Raw genomic sequence first — 17,578 nt, 5'->3', positions numbered from 1 at the left:
GCAGGCGGTGGTGGGGAAGATGGCGTACCAGAGCCTCCGGTTGGAATACCTGCAGATCCCACCGGTCAGCCGAGCCTACACTACTGCTTGCGTCCTCACAACTGCCGCTGTGGTAAGAAGCTGCAGCGCCAGTTTTCACCCTCCGGGCTGGCTCTGACGTGGTCTTAAGAAAACTGCTCTTTGGGCCTTGGAGGGGTTGGTCTCAGGGGTGAGTGGAAGCGTACGAGGTTCGCTCTGGAGTTCGGGGTTCTCTCTAGAGGCCTTACCCGGTTGAAGAGAAGGGAGTACCTCGTCCAGCGGGATGGAGGATCAGTTCTTGAGGCTGGTCAGCTGTGAAGGGTAACTATTAGTTATCCCTGCGGGAGCCGCCCACCCGAGAAACACGTCTGAGAACTGTGTGCAGGTGGGATCGTAATGTCTGCTGGGGGCAAGGCCCCGCTTAATAAAGTTAGGTATGGAGGTTAAAAAGCTGGAAGTTATTGAGGGAAAAGCCTTGAGACGGGCTATAAGCAAGCGCCCAGTCCCGACTTCGAGTCTTGCTTGCTCTGAGTGAGTAGTATTGCTTCACAACTGTCATCAGTTTCTGCCCATGTAATGTGCAGGTTCATTGCATCTGTACTTTCCAGGAAAGAGCCCAGGCCCCCATGCTTTCACGTCAGCTGTAGCTAATGCCCCCCAAAACAAACTTTTGTGTTAGATATTGTCAATACCAAGGTATTGGGGATGCAGTTCTACAGAGTCCTTCATTAAAGAGTCTCTTTCTCCCGCCTACGAAATCTTAGAAGGGTGTAAGTGTCTTAGAGCTGAAAATCGTGTGGTCTATCCTGTAAATGGGGCAAGTTTGAATGATTTGCTTGCTGTAGGAACTTTATTTAAGGCCAGAGATATAGTACAGTGGTTTACATGTCTTAGAGCCTTGGGGTGGTTTCTGGCATCGCCACTGTAAATAAATAATCTCTTTTTCTCTTTCAGCAATTGGAATTAATCACACCTTTTCAGTTGTATTTCAATCCTGAATTAATCTTTAAACACTTTCAAGTAAGTAGTCCGTCACAACCAACATTAATGTTTTATAACTTTTCTTTCTGTTTAGTAACAAATCCTGGGAATACTTAGTTATAAGACTTATTGAGAGGGATAGAGGAGACAAAGTAGAGATTTTTCAGCCTCTGTTTGCTTTATGAATCACTTAAGGAACTTTTAAGAGCTATTCAAACCTCTCCATGAATAGGAATTAAGAATTTTTATTTGTCCCTGAGCACTGTGGAGTGTGGGGTCCTCCCTCCCATCCCACACACACACAAAAGAAAAAAATTTTATTTGGGTACTGGGGTGTGACTCCATGGTAGAGCACTTGCTTTGTATGTGTAAGTCCCTGGGTTCAATTCCTACACCATCGACCTCCCCGCCCCGCCCAGGGGAAAAAAAAAAAACAAACTTATGTTTTGTTTGTAAAAGTTTTGTTCATGATTCTGATTTGATTTGTCCAGTCCCTGTAATTAGGCATCAGTAGTTCAGAGTTAATACTGTGGTCTAAAGGGCCATTGAAAAAGTTCAAGTGTTTGAATGCATGCAAGCCCTCAGTTTGATCTTCATCTGTGTGTGGTGCTGGTAACCCCCAAATACTCTGTGTGGGGCCCCACAAAAATAGAAGCTACCTAACATCAGGAGGAATCTCACAATGACCTTATTTTGTCTACTCACTGCCTGGACACACCTACCAACCCCTGCTTTTTTCATCACCATGGTCCAATTCAGAAACTCCTATCTCTTAGTGCTTTTATGTATTTATGTATTTTTTAATTTATTTTTGCTTTTTGGATCACACCTGGAGATGCACAGGGGTCACTCCTGGCTCTGCACTCAGGAATTACCCCTGGCGGTGCTCACTAGACCATATGGGATGCTAGGAATGGAACCCAGGTTGGCCTTGTGGGAGGCAAATGCCCTACCCACTGTGCTATCACTCCAGCCTCCTCTCAATGCTTTTAAATTGATGCATATTCCAAAAATCACATCATGCTAACAAAAACTCCCATACTTATGTGTCCTATGATTTCATCTAAGTGTTATTTGTATGACTAGCATTTTTATCTGTTTGTTTCTTGTTTTTGGTCCATCCCTAGCATTGCTCAGTACTTACTCCTGACTCAGTGTTCATGGATCACTCAATGGGGCTTGGCACCGGTTGTGGTGTGTGGATTGAACCAAGATGTGCAACACAAGCACCCTACCAGTTGTACTATTAGTCCAGCCCTATTTTACTTAGTTTTGCGCAGTGTGAACTCTTGATAAAACCATGTATCTGTTGAAATTCTAGTTTTGAGTTCAGTGTCCCTCTACAAGCTTTGCCTTGAGCAAGCCATATTAAAATACCTAAGTCATTTAGTTTCCTGTCTATAAAATCAGGATAGCAGTATCTGCATACTCATCTCACAGAATTATTAAGATTCCATGAGATAATAGAATATGTAAAACACTTTAAAATGGTAAGTGCTCTCTACTGTAATGAGTAAATTTGTATATTCTCAAAATTTGTGTATCTGGACTAAGTAGGGAAAAGTGTGTCAAGTTTCACAAATGAAAATGAGTGTTCTTTCATTTACCAATAAGAGTAGAACTTAAGTATTTGTGTTAGAATTATTACTGTAGACATTTCTGGCTGTCAAATTTATAGAAATATTCCTTGGCAATTTATACAAGATTCCTGGAGGTTTTACTCTAGTGTTTTCAAGACTATAAGTTACATTGGATTATTACATACACAAAAGCCCTGTTTCTGGTAAATTAAGCTAAACTTTCCTTCAGGTTCTTTCAGTGGTTGGCCTGAACATATGGTATGTGGTTTTCTTTGAGGGGAATAATTGCAGTTTCTTGTTCTATTCTTAGAAATTTTAAGGAACAAATGACATCTTTCAGACTTTCACCTAGAAGCAGCATAGAAAAATCCACTGTCAGATTGCATGTCCTAGGGTTCAGAAATTGGTATCTCTCCAGGACGTTAAGTAATCAGTCATAGGATATTCCTTTTGTCTTATTAGATAAGTATTTGCTGGTAATATATTGTACTTATATCAATTTTCTCTTTTATTTTTTTTTAACAGATATGGAGGCTAATCACCAATTTCTTATTTTTTGGGCCAGTTGGATTCAATTTTTTATTTAACATGATTTTTTTGTATCCTTTATTAAGTGGGGTAGCAGAAAACCTTAAGTGTTTTTAAATATAGTATTTGATGGCCACAGATACAGTTAAGAGAGATTTACATCTATGAACTCCTGAGTTTGAGTCCTACCACCAAAAAAACCGACAAAACAAGAACCAAAACTCTAATAGAAAAAATGAAAAGAAAAAAATTGTATCTTTTAAGTTGAAACTATTAATCTGGTTGGTTATCATATTAGTTGTAACTATTCAGGGTCGTTGGTCAAATAGTAATGTTTTAAGAGTGTTTGCATATTACAGTTCCAAAAGGAAGTGTAATATAAACAATAAATTAAAGCATTTTTCCTAGTGACATACAACAAAGAGAGAGTAGATTGGGAGTAGACGCAGGAATAGAGCTCCTTAGATTTTAATTGCTGATACAACTGACTGAAAATACAGTGCCATAATGTGTAGTTCCAGGTTCTGGTTTGTTGAAAAAGAATGGAATTGTGTGCTGGTTTGTGTACTGGTGGTGATTGGGAGTACAGGGAAGGACATTTCTCTACCTCTCCCACTTTCTGGATGTAGAGGGAAATTACATCTCAGCTCATCTGCAATAAAAAGAGGGTCTCCAAGGGATTATAGGATTCCTACTCTAAGATGGATTCCTGTCACCTAATGTGATACACATTCTGGAAAGTTTCTGATAATTTACATTTTTTAAAAAATCAAATTACATTTTTATTGACTGAGGCATAGAAATATTTAAACCTTTCCTGAGAAAGTAGTCATCACAAAAGACTTCTTGGTGGGGACTTCTTCCAAGCTAGTTTATGAAAAATTAAGCATGTGGCCTAGTTAAACATGGGGGAAATGATATAAATTTGAAAATGTTTAGTAAATGACTATAAGTATGTTTATGCAGGATTTGACTTAGTTTCCCAGTAATGAACAATTTCTTTTTTAAAATACGGTCTTTGTCTTGTCCAAAATCCCTGGTAAAAGAGATATAATCATACCACCAATCATAAAAATTCTTACAGAAACGAAAGCTTGGCTTCTTATAAATAATATGGAGGCCAAGTGTACTTAAGTGATATATTAAATACTACTTTTTTCTTATTTATGTGCTTTATATTTTCTTAACTTGGAACTTAAGATACCGTTACTGTCGAATGCTAGAAGAAGGCTCTTTCCGAGGTCGGACAGCAGATTTTGTATTTATGTTCCTATTTGGTGGATTCTTAATGACTGTATCCTTCAACAACTAGAACAAACCCAGGAACACATTGAATTACACGCTTTTAAAAACACTTCATTTCCCATTGTTCACTAGATAATTTGAACAAATAGATCTCTTTATTTTAGCAACAGAGTACAACTGTTTATTTTGCAACACACTTTCTAAACCTAGAGGTTAAACAGGATGTATTTTGGCTATGAGGAAATCAAGGAACTTTTAGCCCAGGTGGGTTACTATTAAGCGTCTTAGATATATTATTAATGATGGATGTGCTTTATTTTTAAACTAAGTTGGTAAGAAATATTTTTGGCCACTACCAAAATTTTTTTAAAAAAGGACTGTTACCTGTATAACACACTTGAATGTAGTCCTGTCTGACAAGATGGTTTTGCTCCAGCTGACTTTATTTACATCTGTAAAGATGCTAATGGTGAGTGCATGTCATTGTAATTATTGACCAAGGAATTAACATGTTTTTCAAAAAGGCAAGAACTTCACAAAAATAGAATATTAATTTGAAGTAGCTACAAACCAGATTGATTTACCCTATGCGGGATTTTGCCTGATTGCTCCGGGTTTTGTTTTGTTTTATCTTCCATTTTTCAGGCTTTTTCTCTACTGAAGCTGTAGCTAGTGTTTACCTTTCCTACTTTGAACTTGATTAGAACATAATCCTTAGTTCTATTCTCCAGACTTCCCTATTGTATTTATAATGTTGATGTTTTCCTTAATGCCATCTGCTAGCTTTTTGGTTTGTTTGTGAGTTTAGTTTTCTTGGGCCAGGCCTTTACAATAATGCTTGTCTACGTGTGGAGCCGAAGGAATCCCTATGTCCGCATGAACTTCTTCGGCCTTCTCAACTTCCAGGCTCCCTTTCTACCCTGGGTGCTCATGGGCTTTTCCTTGTTGTTGGGGAATTCAATCATTGTGGACCTCTTGGGTAAGAGTCTTAACACTACCTTTTCACTTGTAAACTTAGTCACCATTTTTCATATTCTGTCAAGCTTTCATGTATATCTCTTATAGGATGATTTGCTTTAATTTCAAAGACTATAAGAGGTTTTTTAATAATTATACTGACATTCTAAATACAAAGATTTTGTGTTGGTGTATCTACCTGCAATGGGAATTTTAATCCTTTAATTTCTGGTTACTTTTAGGTATAGCTGTTGGACATATATATTTTTTCTTGGAAGATGTATTTCCCAATCAGCCTGGTGGAATAAGAATTCTGAAAACACCATCTATTTTGTATGTATTTAATTCACGTGTTATGTGTTCTTTACATTTTCATTTGTCTAAATGAAGACAGTGTTCATGATTTATGTTTTCTTGAAATTTCCTTATCTTCTGACACACTTAATTCTGTTCAGATTAGTAAATATCTACAGACTGAGCACTCTGCGCTTGAGGAACGTTTGGTTTCTGTAGGAACAGACTGCCAGGATTGTGATACGAGCAAGGGTAACGGGCTTAAGATATCACAGAGGTGACTTAGTAATTGTCGCAGATGATTCTTTCTGTTCTTTCTGTTCTAGAGGGAACCTGATGGTTTCATGAAAATTGCTGTACTAATTTAGGAGTGAGGTGGCAAAGTGGGCAAAACTAATTAGTAGCAACTCCTAGTAGTGAAATAATTGGCCTTTCAAGCAGATGATAAGGATCAGTAAAGAATAGTATGGAAATAATATAACTTTAGGCTGGAAACCATGTGTAGTTATTCCGTAAACCAGCTGTATGATTTTAAGCAAGTCCCTCTCCTTCTTTTGTACTTCAGTTTCCTGAGGGTAGAGCTTTGATTTATAAGACCTCTATCTACTCCAGATTTTGTGTCCTTGGGATATACTGCATTAAAAAGGCTCACTTGAAAAATAAAATGTGAGTTTTTGTTACAAAAGGTTTGTTGTAGACTAATCAAAAATAAGAAAGTTAAAGCCTTCATAATCTCTCCATTTGGATATAACAATGGCTACCATAATTTTTTTATATGTATTCCTCAGTCTTCTATTGTCAACATTTTTAAATGGTATTTCATAACCTATTTAACATAATAGAAATTTTCTGTTATGTCCTATAAATTGTAACAGCTGCATGATACTCCATTACATGAGTAGAGTATAATTTTATTTAGCCCCTATTAATAGACATTTACATTAGTTCTTTTTTTTCCTCTATAATTGAAGAGGTAAACATTCTTTTAGCTAAGTCTTTGCACAACGTTGTTCATTTTCAAAGGCGAACTTCATAAAAGTAGAATTACTATTTATTTTTTTCAAAGGGTGGAAGATTTGGGGGGGGGACACACTCTTTGGTGTTGGGGCTACTCCTGGCACTCTGCTTGGGATGTCACTGAGTGATGCCCAGGGGACCATACAATGCCAGGGTTTGAACCAAGGTCAGCCACATGCAAGGAAGATTCTTGAACCTCTGTACTGTCATACTCACTCTCAAGTTTACATTTTTATGAGCAATAGGGATTCATTTTGTTACATCCTCAAAGGCACACCTTAAAACTTACCCTTTTCTAGTTTAAGAGTTTAAAAGATTAAATGTATCTGAACCATATTTTTTTAAAAAAAGGGAAAAAAGAAACCATGACTGGGGATGTGGTTCAATAGAACACTTGCCTTGAGGCTATGGGTTTGATTCCCAGCACTCCAAAATGGAAAAAGAATAAAAATCACAGTAAAAAAAGGACTTTTTTTTGGGGGGGGCTGGGATTAAATTTAATCCTCATACATGCAAGTCATATACTCTAACCCTGAGCCATATCACCAGCCACTATGAATCCCCCACCCAGCGGTGTCTAAAAGTTAAGTGTCAGTGCCCCATGACTCCCTTTAATATGTATTTTTCTATAAGCAAAGACAAGTTTCTACTTGGGTAAAATCAGGAAATAGGGCATGATGATAGTTTAAAGGGTTAGTGAACAGCATTCTTATAAATTGCAGCATGTTAGCACAGGGTTTCAGTTAATCAGATTGTCAACAGTATAAAAGTCTTTATAACATTTTATTTCTTTTTCTAATTAAGTATTTGTGGGAAGGTTCTTTGTATACATATTCTCTTATCAAATTTTAGTTAATATTTGTATGAATTCATGGTTTTACATTTTGTTTACAGATTGAATCCCTTATTATCACTTTATAGGTGTTTGCCTGACCTATGCTAGAATCAGCTATTTCTTCAAGAAGCCTTGGTTTCTTTTTTGGAGGAAGATAGGAGTCAGGTTCTGGGTGCTAGATAAACTCAATGATTTTGGAATGTATCTATTCCTACTTCCTCTTTGCTAACAGCATATGTACACATATGACTGTTTAAACAGCTATATTTTTAGACTACATAATAATTTTCCTTATTTTATTAAAGCACCCTATGGGGGGCGGGGAGCAGTTGTTTGTTTTGGTTGGTTCATTTGTGTGTGGTGGGGGAGGCAACAAGGAGGTTTGTGGTGGTTTTTTTTTTTTTAATTTATTTTATTGAATCACCATGTGGAAAGTTCCAAAGTTCTCAGGCTTATGTCTCAGTTATACAATGCTCAAACACCCGTACTTTTACCAGTGCCCATATTCCACCACCAAAAAAAAACCAGTATATCTCTTACCCCCCCACCCCCAGTACCTCCACCCCCACCTGCATAACTGATAAATTTCACTTCATTTTCTCTTTACCTTGATTACATTCCATATTTCAACACAAAACTCACTATTGTTGTTGGAGTTTCAACACAGAACTCACTATTCTTGTTGGAGTTTATCCCCCAAAAATACGGCCCTATTGACAAGGAAACATTTGATAATTAGTTTTCCACTGATGAGAATGAAAGATATAAAGTCTGCGGCCGCGCGGTTTAGGATTTTTGTATTTTAATAATTAAGTCCAGAGAGATTTATGTTGGAAATTGCATCATTTCCCTTCCTGGGGCAGCATGGAGCAGAAGCTTAGTTCACAGTCTGGAGACATGGCTGCAAGCATTTGCTGGGACCAGAAGTCATGTAACTGGCTCTGGATCTTGGTTGTTCAGCAGCAAAGTGGCCGTGCAAAAGCATGGCCACCCGGGTTGAATCTCGGCGGAGCGAGAGCCGGCATCGGCCCCGGCCCGAGACTGCCCAAGCGTCACGCAGTTTTAAGTTCAAAACACATTTTTTTTTCCCTGCGCCACCAAGTTCATACCTGTTTAAAAGTCCCATAATATGGCGGACGCCACGCCACTTCTTCCCAGAGGGAAGAAAAACCAAGGAAGAAGGATATTTCCCCGCTTAGCCGGCGTGGGGCAGAAGCTTAGTTCACAGTCTGGAGACATGGCTGCAAGCACTTGCTGGGACCAGCTGGCTCTGGATCTTGGTTTTTCAGCAGCAAAGCGGCGTGCAAAAGCATGACCACCCAGGTCGAATCTCAGCAGAGTGAGAGCCGGCATCGGCCCCGGCCCGAGACTGCCCTGTTTTTTGTTTTAGTTTTGGGGTCATGGCAATGCTCAAGGGTCACTCCTAGCTCTGTACTCAGGAATTACCCCTGGTAGTGCTTGGGGGACCATGTGGGATGCTGGGGATCGAACCCACATCTGGTATGTGCAAGGCAAGTGCCTTAGCCTCTGTACTATCACTCCATCTCCATAAAGCAGCCTGGTTTAAAGTTACTCAGAGTTGAGTTTTGGACATACAGTGTTCCAGTACTAATCCCACCACCGTTGTCAGCTTCCCTCCACCAGTGTTCCTAAGTTTCCTCTCACTCCCACGTCCCCCAGTTTGCCACTTTGACAGGTCCATTTTTAAATTTGGTTGTTGAAGTTTGGATTTCATGTTTTCAGTGTGATTGACTCTATTTATCCTGATACTTTCAGTTCTAATACAAATCTGCATTGTTTTAGTTCTCTTTGTTTCAATACCTTATGAAAATTTTCAAATGTCTAGGAAACTGGAAAAGATAATGAATGTTATGTGTTTACCCACCACATAAGTTGTAAATTAATATTTTAATTACTACTCTTGCTTTTTGTCCATCTTTTTGTCCAGCATGATCATTTCCAACTATTGTCATACTGGTCCCTTCCCTATCTTACCTACCCTCTGCCCCACACACATGTGATAAATTCCAACCTTGAAAGCAAAGATTTTTATGTTTATGATCAATTGAATTTCTTTTTGAATTGCTTGTGAAGCCTTATATTTGTCTAACTTATGTTTTTATAATAAGAATTAAGTTCTTTAAATTTTAAGTAAAGTATGAATTTTCAGATTCACTTCTAATTTTATAAATGTTACTAGCTATGGCCAAGTACAGTTAGAAATATGAGTGAATGTTGCTCAGTGGTAAAAAGTTGTGAATATATTAAACCTTGCCAGTTTAATCAACCCAGTACTGCAAAATAGAGGGTGCTGGGTTTTCCCTCTTTCCCTTCCCTATGTTATTGTTGAAATGATGGGAATTGAACATTTGCAGAGCTAAAACAACTTGCTCAAGGGGGAAAGGGGAGGTCACACGTTTTCAGTTGTACTCATACCTGTGCTCACCTGGGGTTGCTCATCAATCTGTAGTTCTCGTCAGAGATTGCACAGCACTCCTGGGGTGTTTCAAGTAGTTGAGCCATCAGAACAGCGTTTGGTAAATTTAGGCTGCACTGCAAATCAGATGCTTATAAGGCAAGTACTCTGTTTTATGCTTTTGGGTCACATCTGGCAATGCTCAGGGGTTACTCCTGGCTTTACTCTAAGGAATTACTCCTGGCGGTGCTGGGGGACCATAGGGATGCCGCGGATGGAACCTGGGTCAGCCACGTGCAAGGCAAACACCATACCTGCTGTACTATTGCTTTGGCCCCAAGGCGGGTACTCTTAACTACTGAGCTCTCACTAGCCCTTGGTTGAAGATTTCGATTGACCCCATAATAGTGTTCTAAAAGACTTTCAAACATGCTTCTTGATTTATTTAACTACTAATGAGTAATACCTTGGTTGTTGGAGGCAGATTTTATAAAATAATTGAAAATTAGCTTGCAAAACAGAAATAGCCTGATTCAACTTTTGTGAACGTATATATGTAAAAGTTTTACAAGAAAAATAAAAATCTCAACAATGTTCATAAATATTAAAGACATTTTGCTCATATACTTGCTGTTTTCTCTACAATTAACATACATTGTTTTTATAGAAAGGGTTAATATAAATGTTGGGAAATTATGGATTTTTTTAACTTGCATTGAGAGGCAGATGAAATATTTTTGTTGTTTTTTTAATTAGCTTTTATTGAAAACACTGATTTACAAAGTTGTTCATTATACAGTTGTTTCAAGCATTTAATGTTCCAACACCATCACTGTGGCCCTCCCTTCCAGTTCCAACCTACCCCCTTAAGCACATGACAAATTTGCTTTATATTGCTTATTCCAACAAAACTTTAAGAAACAACAAATATCCGATCAGAAAATAAATCAGTAAGAGCCAATGTAAATTTAAAACCACTTGTTGGTTTTACTCTTGTTGGTGCTCAGGGGACCATTTAGGATGCTGGGTATCGAACCTGGTTCAGCCGCATGCAAAGCAAACGCCCTACCCACTGTACTATAGCTCCAGCCTCTAAATTTTATTTTATACTTGAATCTCATGGTAATCTGTCTCATCTATAATTAATAAAACGTCTAAAGCAATTCTATATTAATATATGTTGGAATTTACCTGGAATAGGTAAAACATACATATGTAAATTTTCCCCTATACTTTATATAAACACTGGTTTACAGAGTTGTTCATGATAATTTGTTACACATATTCAGTATTCCAACACCACTCCCATCATTTCCATGTACATCCACCCTTTAAGCCTTTTATTTTATATTGTTTGTTATCAGTAATTTTGCTAAGAGAGTTATCAAAAAATATTTTCTTAGAAAAAAATTAGTGTAAATAGTTGTATCTCACCATGGAGACGTTAAGTCCTTGTATGAGAGATTATTAAGATGTTACTGGTTAAATCTTCAATGTTTGTTTTGTTAATTGAGTTAGTTGCCTTCCACATTACATCCCTTCCAGTTTGGTGTGCTACTACTGGTTTATTAGTGTTGCAGAGATTGAGATTTCACACGGCTGCATTTGCAGCCATGCACTCCAGGAAGTACAGAATTTTTAAGTGGATGTTACATCTGCAGTTAAATTTATAACTAGGTGGTGGCTTTGGGGTGTGGGTATGACTGCTAGGGCTTCCAGAAGTACTGGGAAGTAAGGGGAGGTAGCTCATCCTGATCCCCTGAGAAAAACTTGATTTCAGCCACTAAACCCACATACTTGATTTTTTAAGCATATTAATTTCTGTTCAGTCCCCAGAAAGTGGAGTCTGGCCAGGGGCATGGCAGCAATTTTGGAATGTCAGAGCAATCAGCCGCAGAGGCTCTGTTTGTGTGGACACTGGGTGTCTTGGCCATTCGTGGGTGTCTGGAGAAATTTTTCCGGCTTTTTGATCTCTTTCAAGGTTTATCCATTAATCTATTTAGCAAGGCCAGTAAACGAGCTTACATGGAGGCAGTGCCGGAGATGGTTTGTGGGCATAACTCGCAGATGTGATTTTTTTTTTTTTAGCTTTTTGGGTCACACCTGGCGATGCACAGGGGTCACTCCTGGCTCTGCACTCAGGAATTAACCCTGGCAGTGCTCAGGGGACCATATGGGATGCTGGGAATCGAACCCGGGTCGGCCGCGTGCAAGGCAAACGCCCTACCCGCTGTGCTATCGCTCCAGCCCCACAGATGTGATGTTTATCCATTGATGGAAACCTTCTTGGGAGACTGATCTTACTTTTGGGAGACTGTAGGTAGGACTTAAGATGACTCTGGACTAAATTATATCTGTTGTCTATCTTTCAGGAAGGCTATTTTTGATACACCAGATGAAGATCCAAATTATAATCCACTACCTGAAGAACGGCCAGGAGGCTTTGCCTGGGGTGAGGGTCAGCGACTGGGTGGTTAAGCAGCAGTGCCAATAACGAGACCCAGCTGGGACGGACTCAGTGACATGCCCAGGGGATTCTTTTATCCTTTGTGTTGCAAAAGTGTGGACACTTTTGACAGCTTGACAGATTTTAACTCCAGAAGCACTTTATGAAATGGTACACTGATTAATCCAGAAGACATTTCCAGCAGTTTGCCAGTGGTTCTTCACTACGCTGGTAATGAAAGTGTAATCTCTTGGAGCCAAAAATATGGAGAAACAAATAACTTGCCAACTCTAAAGTTACAAGTACACAAGTACTTGAGTTTTATGGCTTAAGGCAGAAGTTTTCCTCCTCTTCTTTGATTGACGAGGCCATGGTGTAAATGGAATTTTCAGAGAGGACAAAATAAAACTGAATTCCATCTCACTCTCACTGAATTAAAGCTTTTTTGTGTGATCTTTTAAATTATGATAATGTATTCTAGCTCTCCTGCATAGGTCTGAGCTCAGAGCAGTTTATGTGCCTGTTCTTCCTGTGTCCTCACAGCTTCCAACTGGATTTCATTTCATAACTGGAAACACGTGGCAATTTTTATACTTTGGCTATATACACTTATTAATTCAGAAGTCCAGCTCCAGTAGAAAGATTTGTTTTTTATCTCATAGTTTCTCATCTGGGTTCTGCAAAACTTCAAGTTGTCATACAACATGGAAAAAAAGGGGAAGAGGATGGTTCTTACAGCAGCAGAATTCAGCCATAGGAAAGTCAGCTATAAAAGAAAAAATTAACGTGGCATCTTGTTTTCTCTTGCATTTCCCCATTAAGATATAGTCGGGGGGCAAAACAGATAATTGCAACATCTTGTGAAGACAACAGGAAGATCTTTAGACCTAGAAACCAAGTAAGAATTTGACTTTGTTGGAGCCAAAAGAACAGGTATCTGTAGGCAAGGTTAAAATTTTTTCTGGGTCTTTAATTGTTAATGTTTGTCATTTGCTTCATGAAAACTCAAGCTTTGTAAAGCCAAATGCTTCTCACACAGATAAAAGTTAAGACAGGGTGAACAAAATTAGGAGTAAACATAATGCCTGTCCAAAATATTAATTTACGGGGTCTCAGCAGTTTTGCATTTATACTGCTTTATGTAACTCAAAGAACTCAGAAGAATAAGGAACGAATTTTGGATAGTTTCATAAATGCATGTAGACTTGGGACCATTTCCCAAAAAGTTCCAGCTTGGTTTAAGTGTAGCTTTCTAGAATGAAATTTTCTTCAGAATGATGGAACGAGGTAATCATAAATATTCTAACTGGAAATTTTCAAATTGTGAAGTGAAAAATATTTCAGTATCTTTAAATGGAATATGCATAAGTAATGGAGTTAGTATAAATATTTTACATGTTGCTAGTCAGTAATTTTGGATGAGTGTTTCAGTGTTGCCAAACCTGGGTTAATGAGACTGATTTTTTTTCTTAAGTGCTTTTTTTCTTAAGATCCTTAAATCCTAGAATGTATAATCCTTACAAGATTCTCAAAGTTTGTCTTACCTTTTCTGTTCAAGAAAGCTTTATCAGTGAATTAAATTAGATGTGGTTTTTAACAATGTTTATTTGGAAATAGGTATCTTAGTTAACTGTGAGTTGTACAATTCATGGAATGCTGCAAAAAATTTTTAATCCTAAAATCTATTTGCAATCCCTTTAATAAGGATTGTTTGTACACAATTGACTAGGTAAAATGGGAAACATTGAATTCATGACCTAAGTGGCAGTCAATTAAGCAGTTTTTATTTATGGGATGAGAATTTCTAGAGACAGGATTCCATACTGTATTATTATGCTGTCCTGGTCAGTGGTAATTTCAGTCACTACCACCATCCCTAACAGCAGGATACCGTAGACTTACCTAGAATTGAGGAAAAGTCTCTACTTTGTTCCCCAGCATATTTCCCAATCTTGATTCTTCAGAACACAGTTCCTTTTCGTAATGCAGGTCAACTGAAAAGTGACATTTGATACATGGAGTTGTGACCAATTTAACTATATATAAAATGTGTGTGTGTGCGTGTGTGTGTGTGTGTTTGTGTGTGTGTGTGTGTGTACACAATGTAAAGGATTTCTGGATTCTACCAGTAATACTGAAAAGCACACCTAAGGCATCTTTGTTGTTTTATTGTAGAAATATAGTATAAGTTCATTTTTTTAAATGGACATGCAAATTGCATCTCCATAGGAGATACATTTTATATACATTTTGGTGGGGGATTTTTCACTATGGATTTCTATTTGTTTCTCTTCACTTGTTCTTTCTCTGTGTCACACTATATGTCCTAATATCCTCATACTCTCTTGTGTAGTCTCTTCAAATCCAGAGGACCCAGGTTCTAGATCTTTGTAATGAAACTCATTCTGTCTTTGAGGCCCATGACAATTAGGAAATAATTGGAGCTGTTGGCTTATTGAGTAAGGGGCTTCCTAGAATTGTCATCTGCCCTTAATAGAATTTTTAAGTTGTGGATGTGTTTTCATTTGACAGGTGAGTGTCATCTGTATTGCTAGTTATATTGCAATTATTTTTAGTGTTCTGCAGGATGTCTTCCTAAACTGCTAGCATGTTTTATGAATTTTTATTTAAATTGTTCAACTCTGATCAAATTGCTTCTCTGCTCAGAAATCCACAGAGACTTAGCTGCCATATCAAGTGCGTATTGTTTGTCTTCCTCTGAACCTTACTTCCACTTCTGCCTAACAAGGACATAAATTTAAATCTCTTCAGTCCTTCAAGACCTGGCCCTGTTCCTGGCTCCTCAAGAAATCTTGACTCTTAAGTCCTATTTTATGGTCTTTCTTTGAATCCCTACCAAGCTTCAAGTCTGTAAGACATACTCTTACACCAAATTATATATTGTCTTGTACTGTTCCTAGCTGGTACATGTATATTAGTCTTGTCTCCCTCATGAGAATGTAAGCTCCTTTAAGGGCAGGGACCATGTCTTAAATTTTTGTATCCACCACAGTGCCTAGCAGTGCTTGGCACACGGGTGCTGAATAAATACTTTGTTTCTTGATCAGCAAACTATCATCTGGTATTTTTAATTTTAAATGGATTACTATGTGCATGCAAGCTTGTATGTAGTTGCTGAAGTTAATTGACTGGAAGTGGGATGGAACAAAATGAAATACAATCATGGGCAGTGGTTTGGTGGTCAGAGAAGCCAGCCAACAACAGTGACTACACCCGGTATGGTCATGGTAAGAGAGAGAATTAGGACTGCAGAGGTAGCTCAGTGGGCTGAGTATATGCTTTGCATGCAGGAGACCTCGGTTTCATCTCTGGCACCACATAATCCCCAACATGAGCCATGAATAGCCCCCAAGCAATGCTGTGATCCTAAAACAAAATATGAATAGGGTTGGAGATGTGGTTCCAGTGGTGTAGAACTTGCCTTTCAAGTGTGAGGCCCTGAGTTTGGTTCCTGACTGCATGGTCCCCCAAGTACCACTAATGTGTGTACCCCTTCCTCCAAATTAGTCTTGTACGAAAAGAAAATTTCCGCAGCCAGGTGCAAGTGTATTGTAATAATTAAGTACATTTAAAATATATTACTCAGGGGGCGGAGCGATAGCACAGCGGGTAGGGCGTTTGCCTTGCACATGGCCGACCCGGGTTCGATCCCCAGCATCCCATATGGTCCCCCAAGCACTGCCAGGAGTAACCCCTGAGCATCGCTGGGTGTGACCCAAAAAGCAAAAAATAAAATATATTATTCAATACTTGTTTTGATCCCCAGTACAGCATGGTTCCCCAAGTAATGTCAGAAGTGACCCCCTGGCAACTAGTCAGCAGTAACCCATGAGTACAACTGAACACGGCCCCAAACGAACAACAAAAAAGTATGGGTCATGGTCTGCTCAATAAGCTAAGCACATGAAGGAGGCGAGGGCTCAATACCCTGCTCCACCTGGTGCCACCACACAGACCCTGAGCACTGAATGTGGTCCAGCCTTACAACAAAAAAATACATATTTGTCTAACTCCTCACTTTTTGGAAGAATGGTTCAGATATTCTTTGAATAGTTATTTGCTTGTTATCTACATCTAAAAGCCCTATACAAGATTTTACTCTAGTGCGGTGGGCAGAGGGTGCTTGGGCAGCTTCTGGCAGTTTTCAGATTCTACTGATGGTACTTAGGAAGCCATGCAGGTCAGAGATGGAGCCCATGTCTCCTACATGCAAAGCATTTACTCAGCCCATAGAACTATGTCTCCAGGGGCCAGAGAGATTGTACAGTGGGTAGGGCATGTGACTGACCCAGGTTCAGTCCCTGACATCCCATATGGCCCCCTGTGCACCACCAGGAGTAGTTCTTGAGAGCGGAGCCCAGAGTAAACCCTGAGAATTGCTGGATGTGGCCCCCAAACAAAAAGCTGTATCTTTGTTCCATAGGATTTTATTTTTTAACCCTATGTTTTACTCTGAGTCTGCAGAATAGCTGGGTCATTAGGCCAGACATGATGGATGAGATATCCACACGTGACTTATTTTTCTTGAAACATTTTTTTAAAACTCTGGAGCCAGCTTCTTTTGAAGAGTGCCAGGAATCAAATTCCGGGCCTAGCATCAAAATTTAAAGTTGTAAGAGCCAGAGATATAGTACAGCGTTGAATGCCAACCCAGGTTCCATCCCCAATACCACATATGGTCCCCAAAGCCTTGCCAGGAGTGATCCCTGAGTGTAGAGCCAGAAGTAAACCCTGAGTACATCTGGGTATGGTTCCAAACCACAAAACAAAGCTTTATAAAGGGAATGGGGCTTTGGTTTTATGCCAAGCAGAGCCAAGTAGATTTTCCAGGAAACTCAGGTATTCATAAGAGAATGACAATAATGCACAGTTAAGAAACATAAAATGAAAAGACATTGGGTGTACAGAAAATGGCAAATATCATTTGGGAAAGTTGTTTCTTAGTATGGTAATAAAGTTTTAGAATGCTTAATTACTCCGTCTCCACCCACCATTATTGGCCAGTCACTGTCCTGGAATCCTTAGCTGTACAAAAATATTTTTAGAATTCCTCCTTGACCAAATTTAAGCCAATAAAACATAATGGAACAGTTTCTTCCAAAGAAAGATTGTTACTCCTTCCAAACTACAAGCCTCAGGCCCAGTTTGTTTTTGCTTTTCCTAACCTGAGCGTTAAAACTCTGAAATTTTCACGAGGTGAATAAAAGGGGAGAAGTTACAAAAAGCTTATACAGTTCTAT

The 17,578-nt window shown here is 38.8% G+C and overlaps 1 protein-coding gene across 1 annotated transcript; it reads left to right on the top strand.

Annotated features, from left to right (window-relative positions):
• Positions 1-5: 5 nt before the first annotated feature.
• On the top strand, positions 6-12,740 carry DERL2 (derlin 2). The gene is made up of 7 exons (XM_004604946.3): positions 6-112; positions 973-1,038; positions 3,105-3,178; positions 4,308-4,401; positions 5,136-5,331; positions 5,552-5,642; positions 12,244-12,740. Exons 1-7 carry the CDS (start codon positions 20-22, stop codon positions 12,347-12,349), a joined length of 720 nt encoding a protein of 239 aa, XP_004605003.1. The 5' UTR covers positions 6-19; the 3' UTR covers positions 12,350-12,740.
• The last annotated feature ends 4,838 nt before the right edge of the window (positions 12,741-17,578 follow it).

The sequence above is a fragment of the Sorex araneus genome, chromosome 3 (genome assembly GCF_027595985.1).
Source record: "Sorex araneus isolate mSorAra2 chromosome 3, mSorAra2.pri, whole genome shotgun sequence".
NCBI lineage: Eukaryota > Metazoa > Chordata > Mammalia > Eulipotyphla > Soricidae > Sorex > Sorex araneus.
This window is presented reverse-complemented; position numbering and strand designations above follow the sequence as displayed.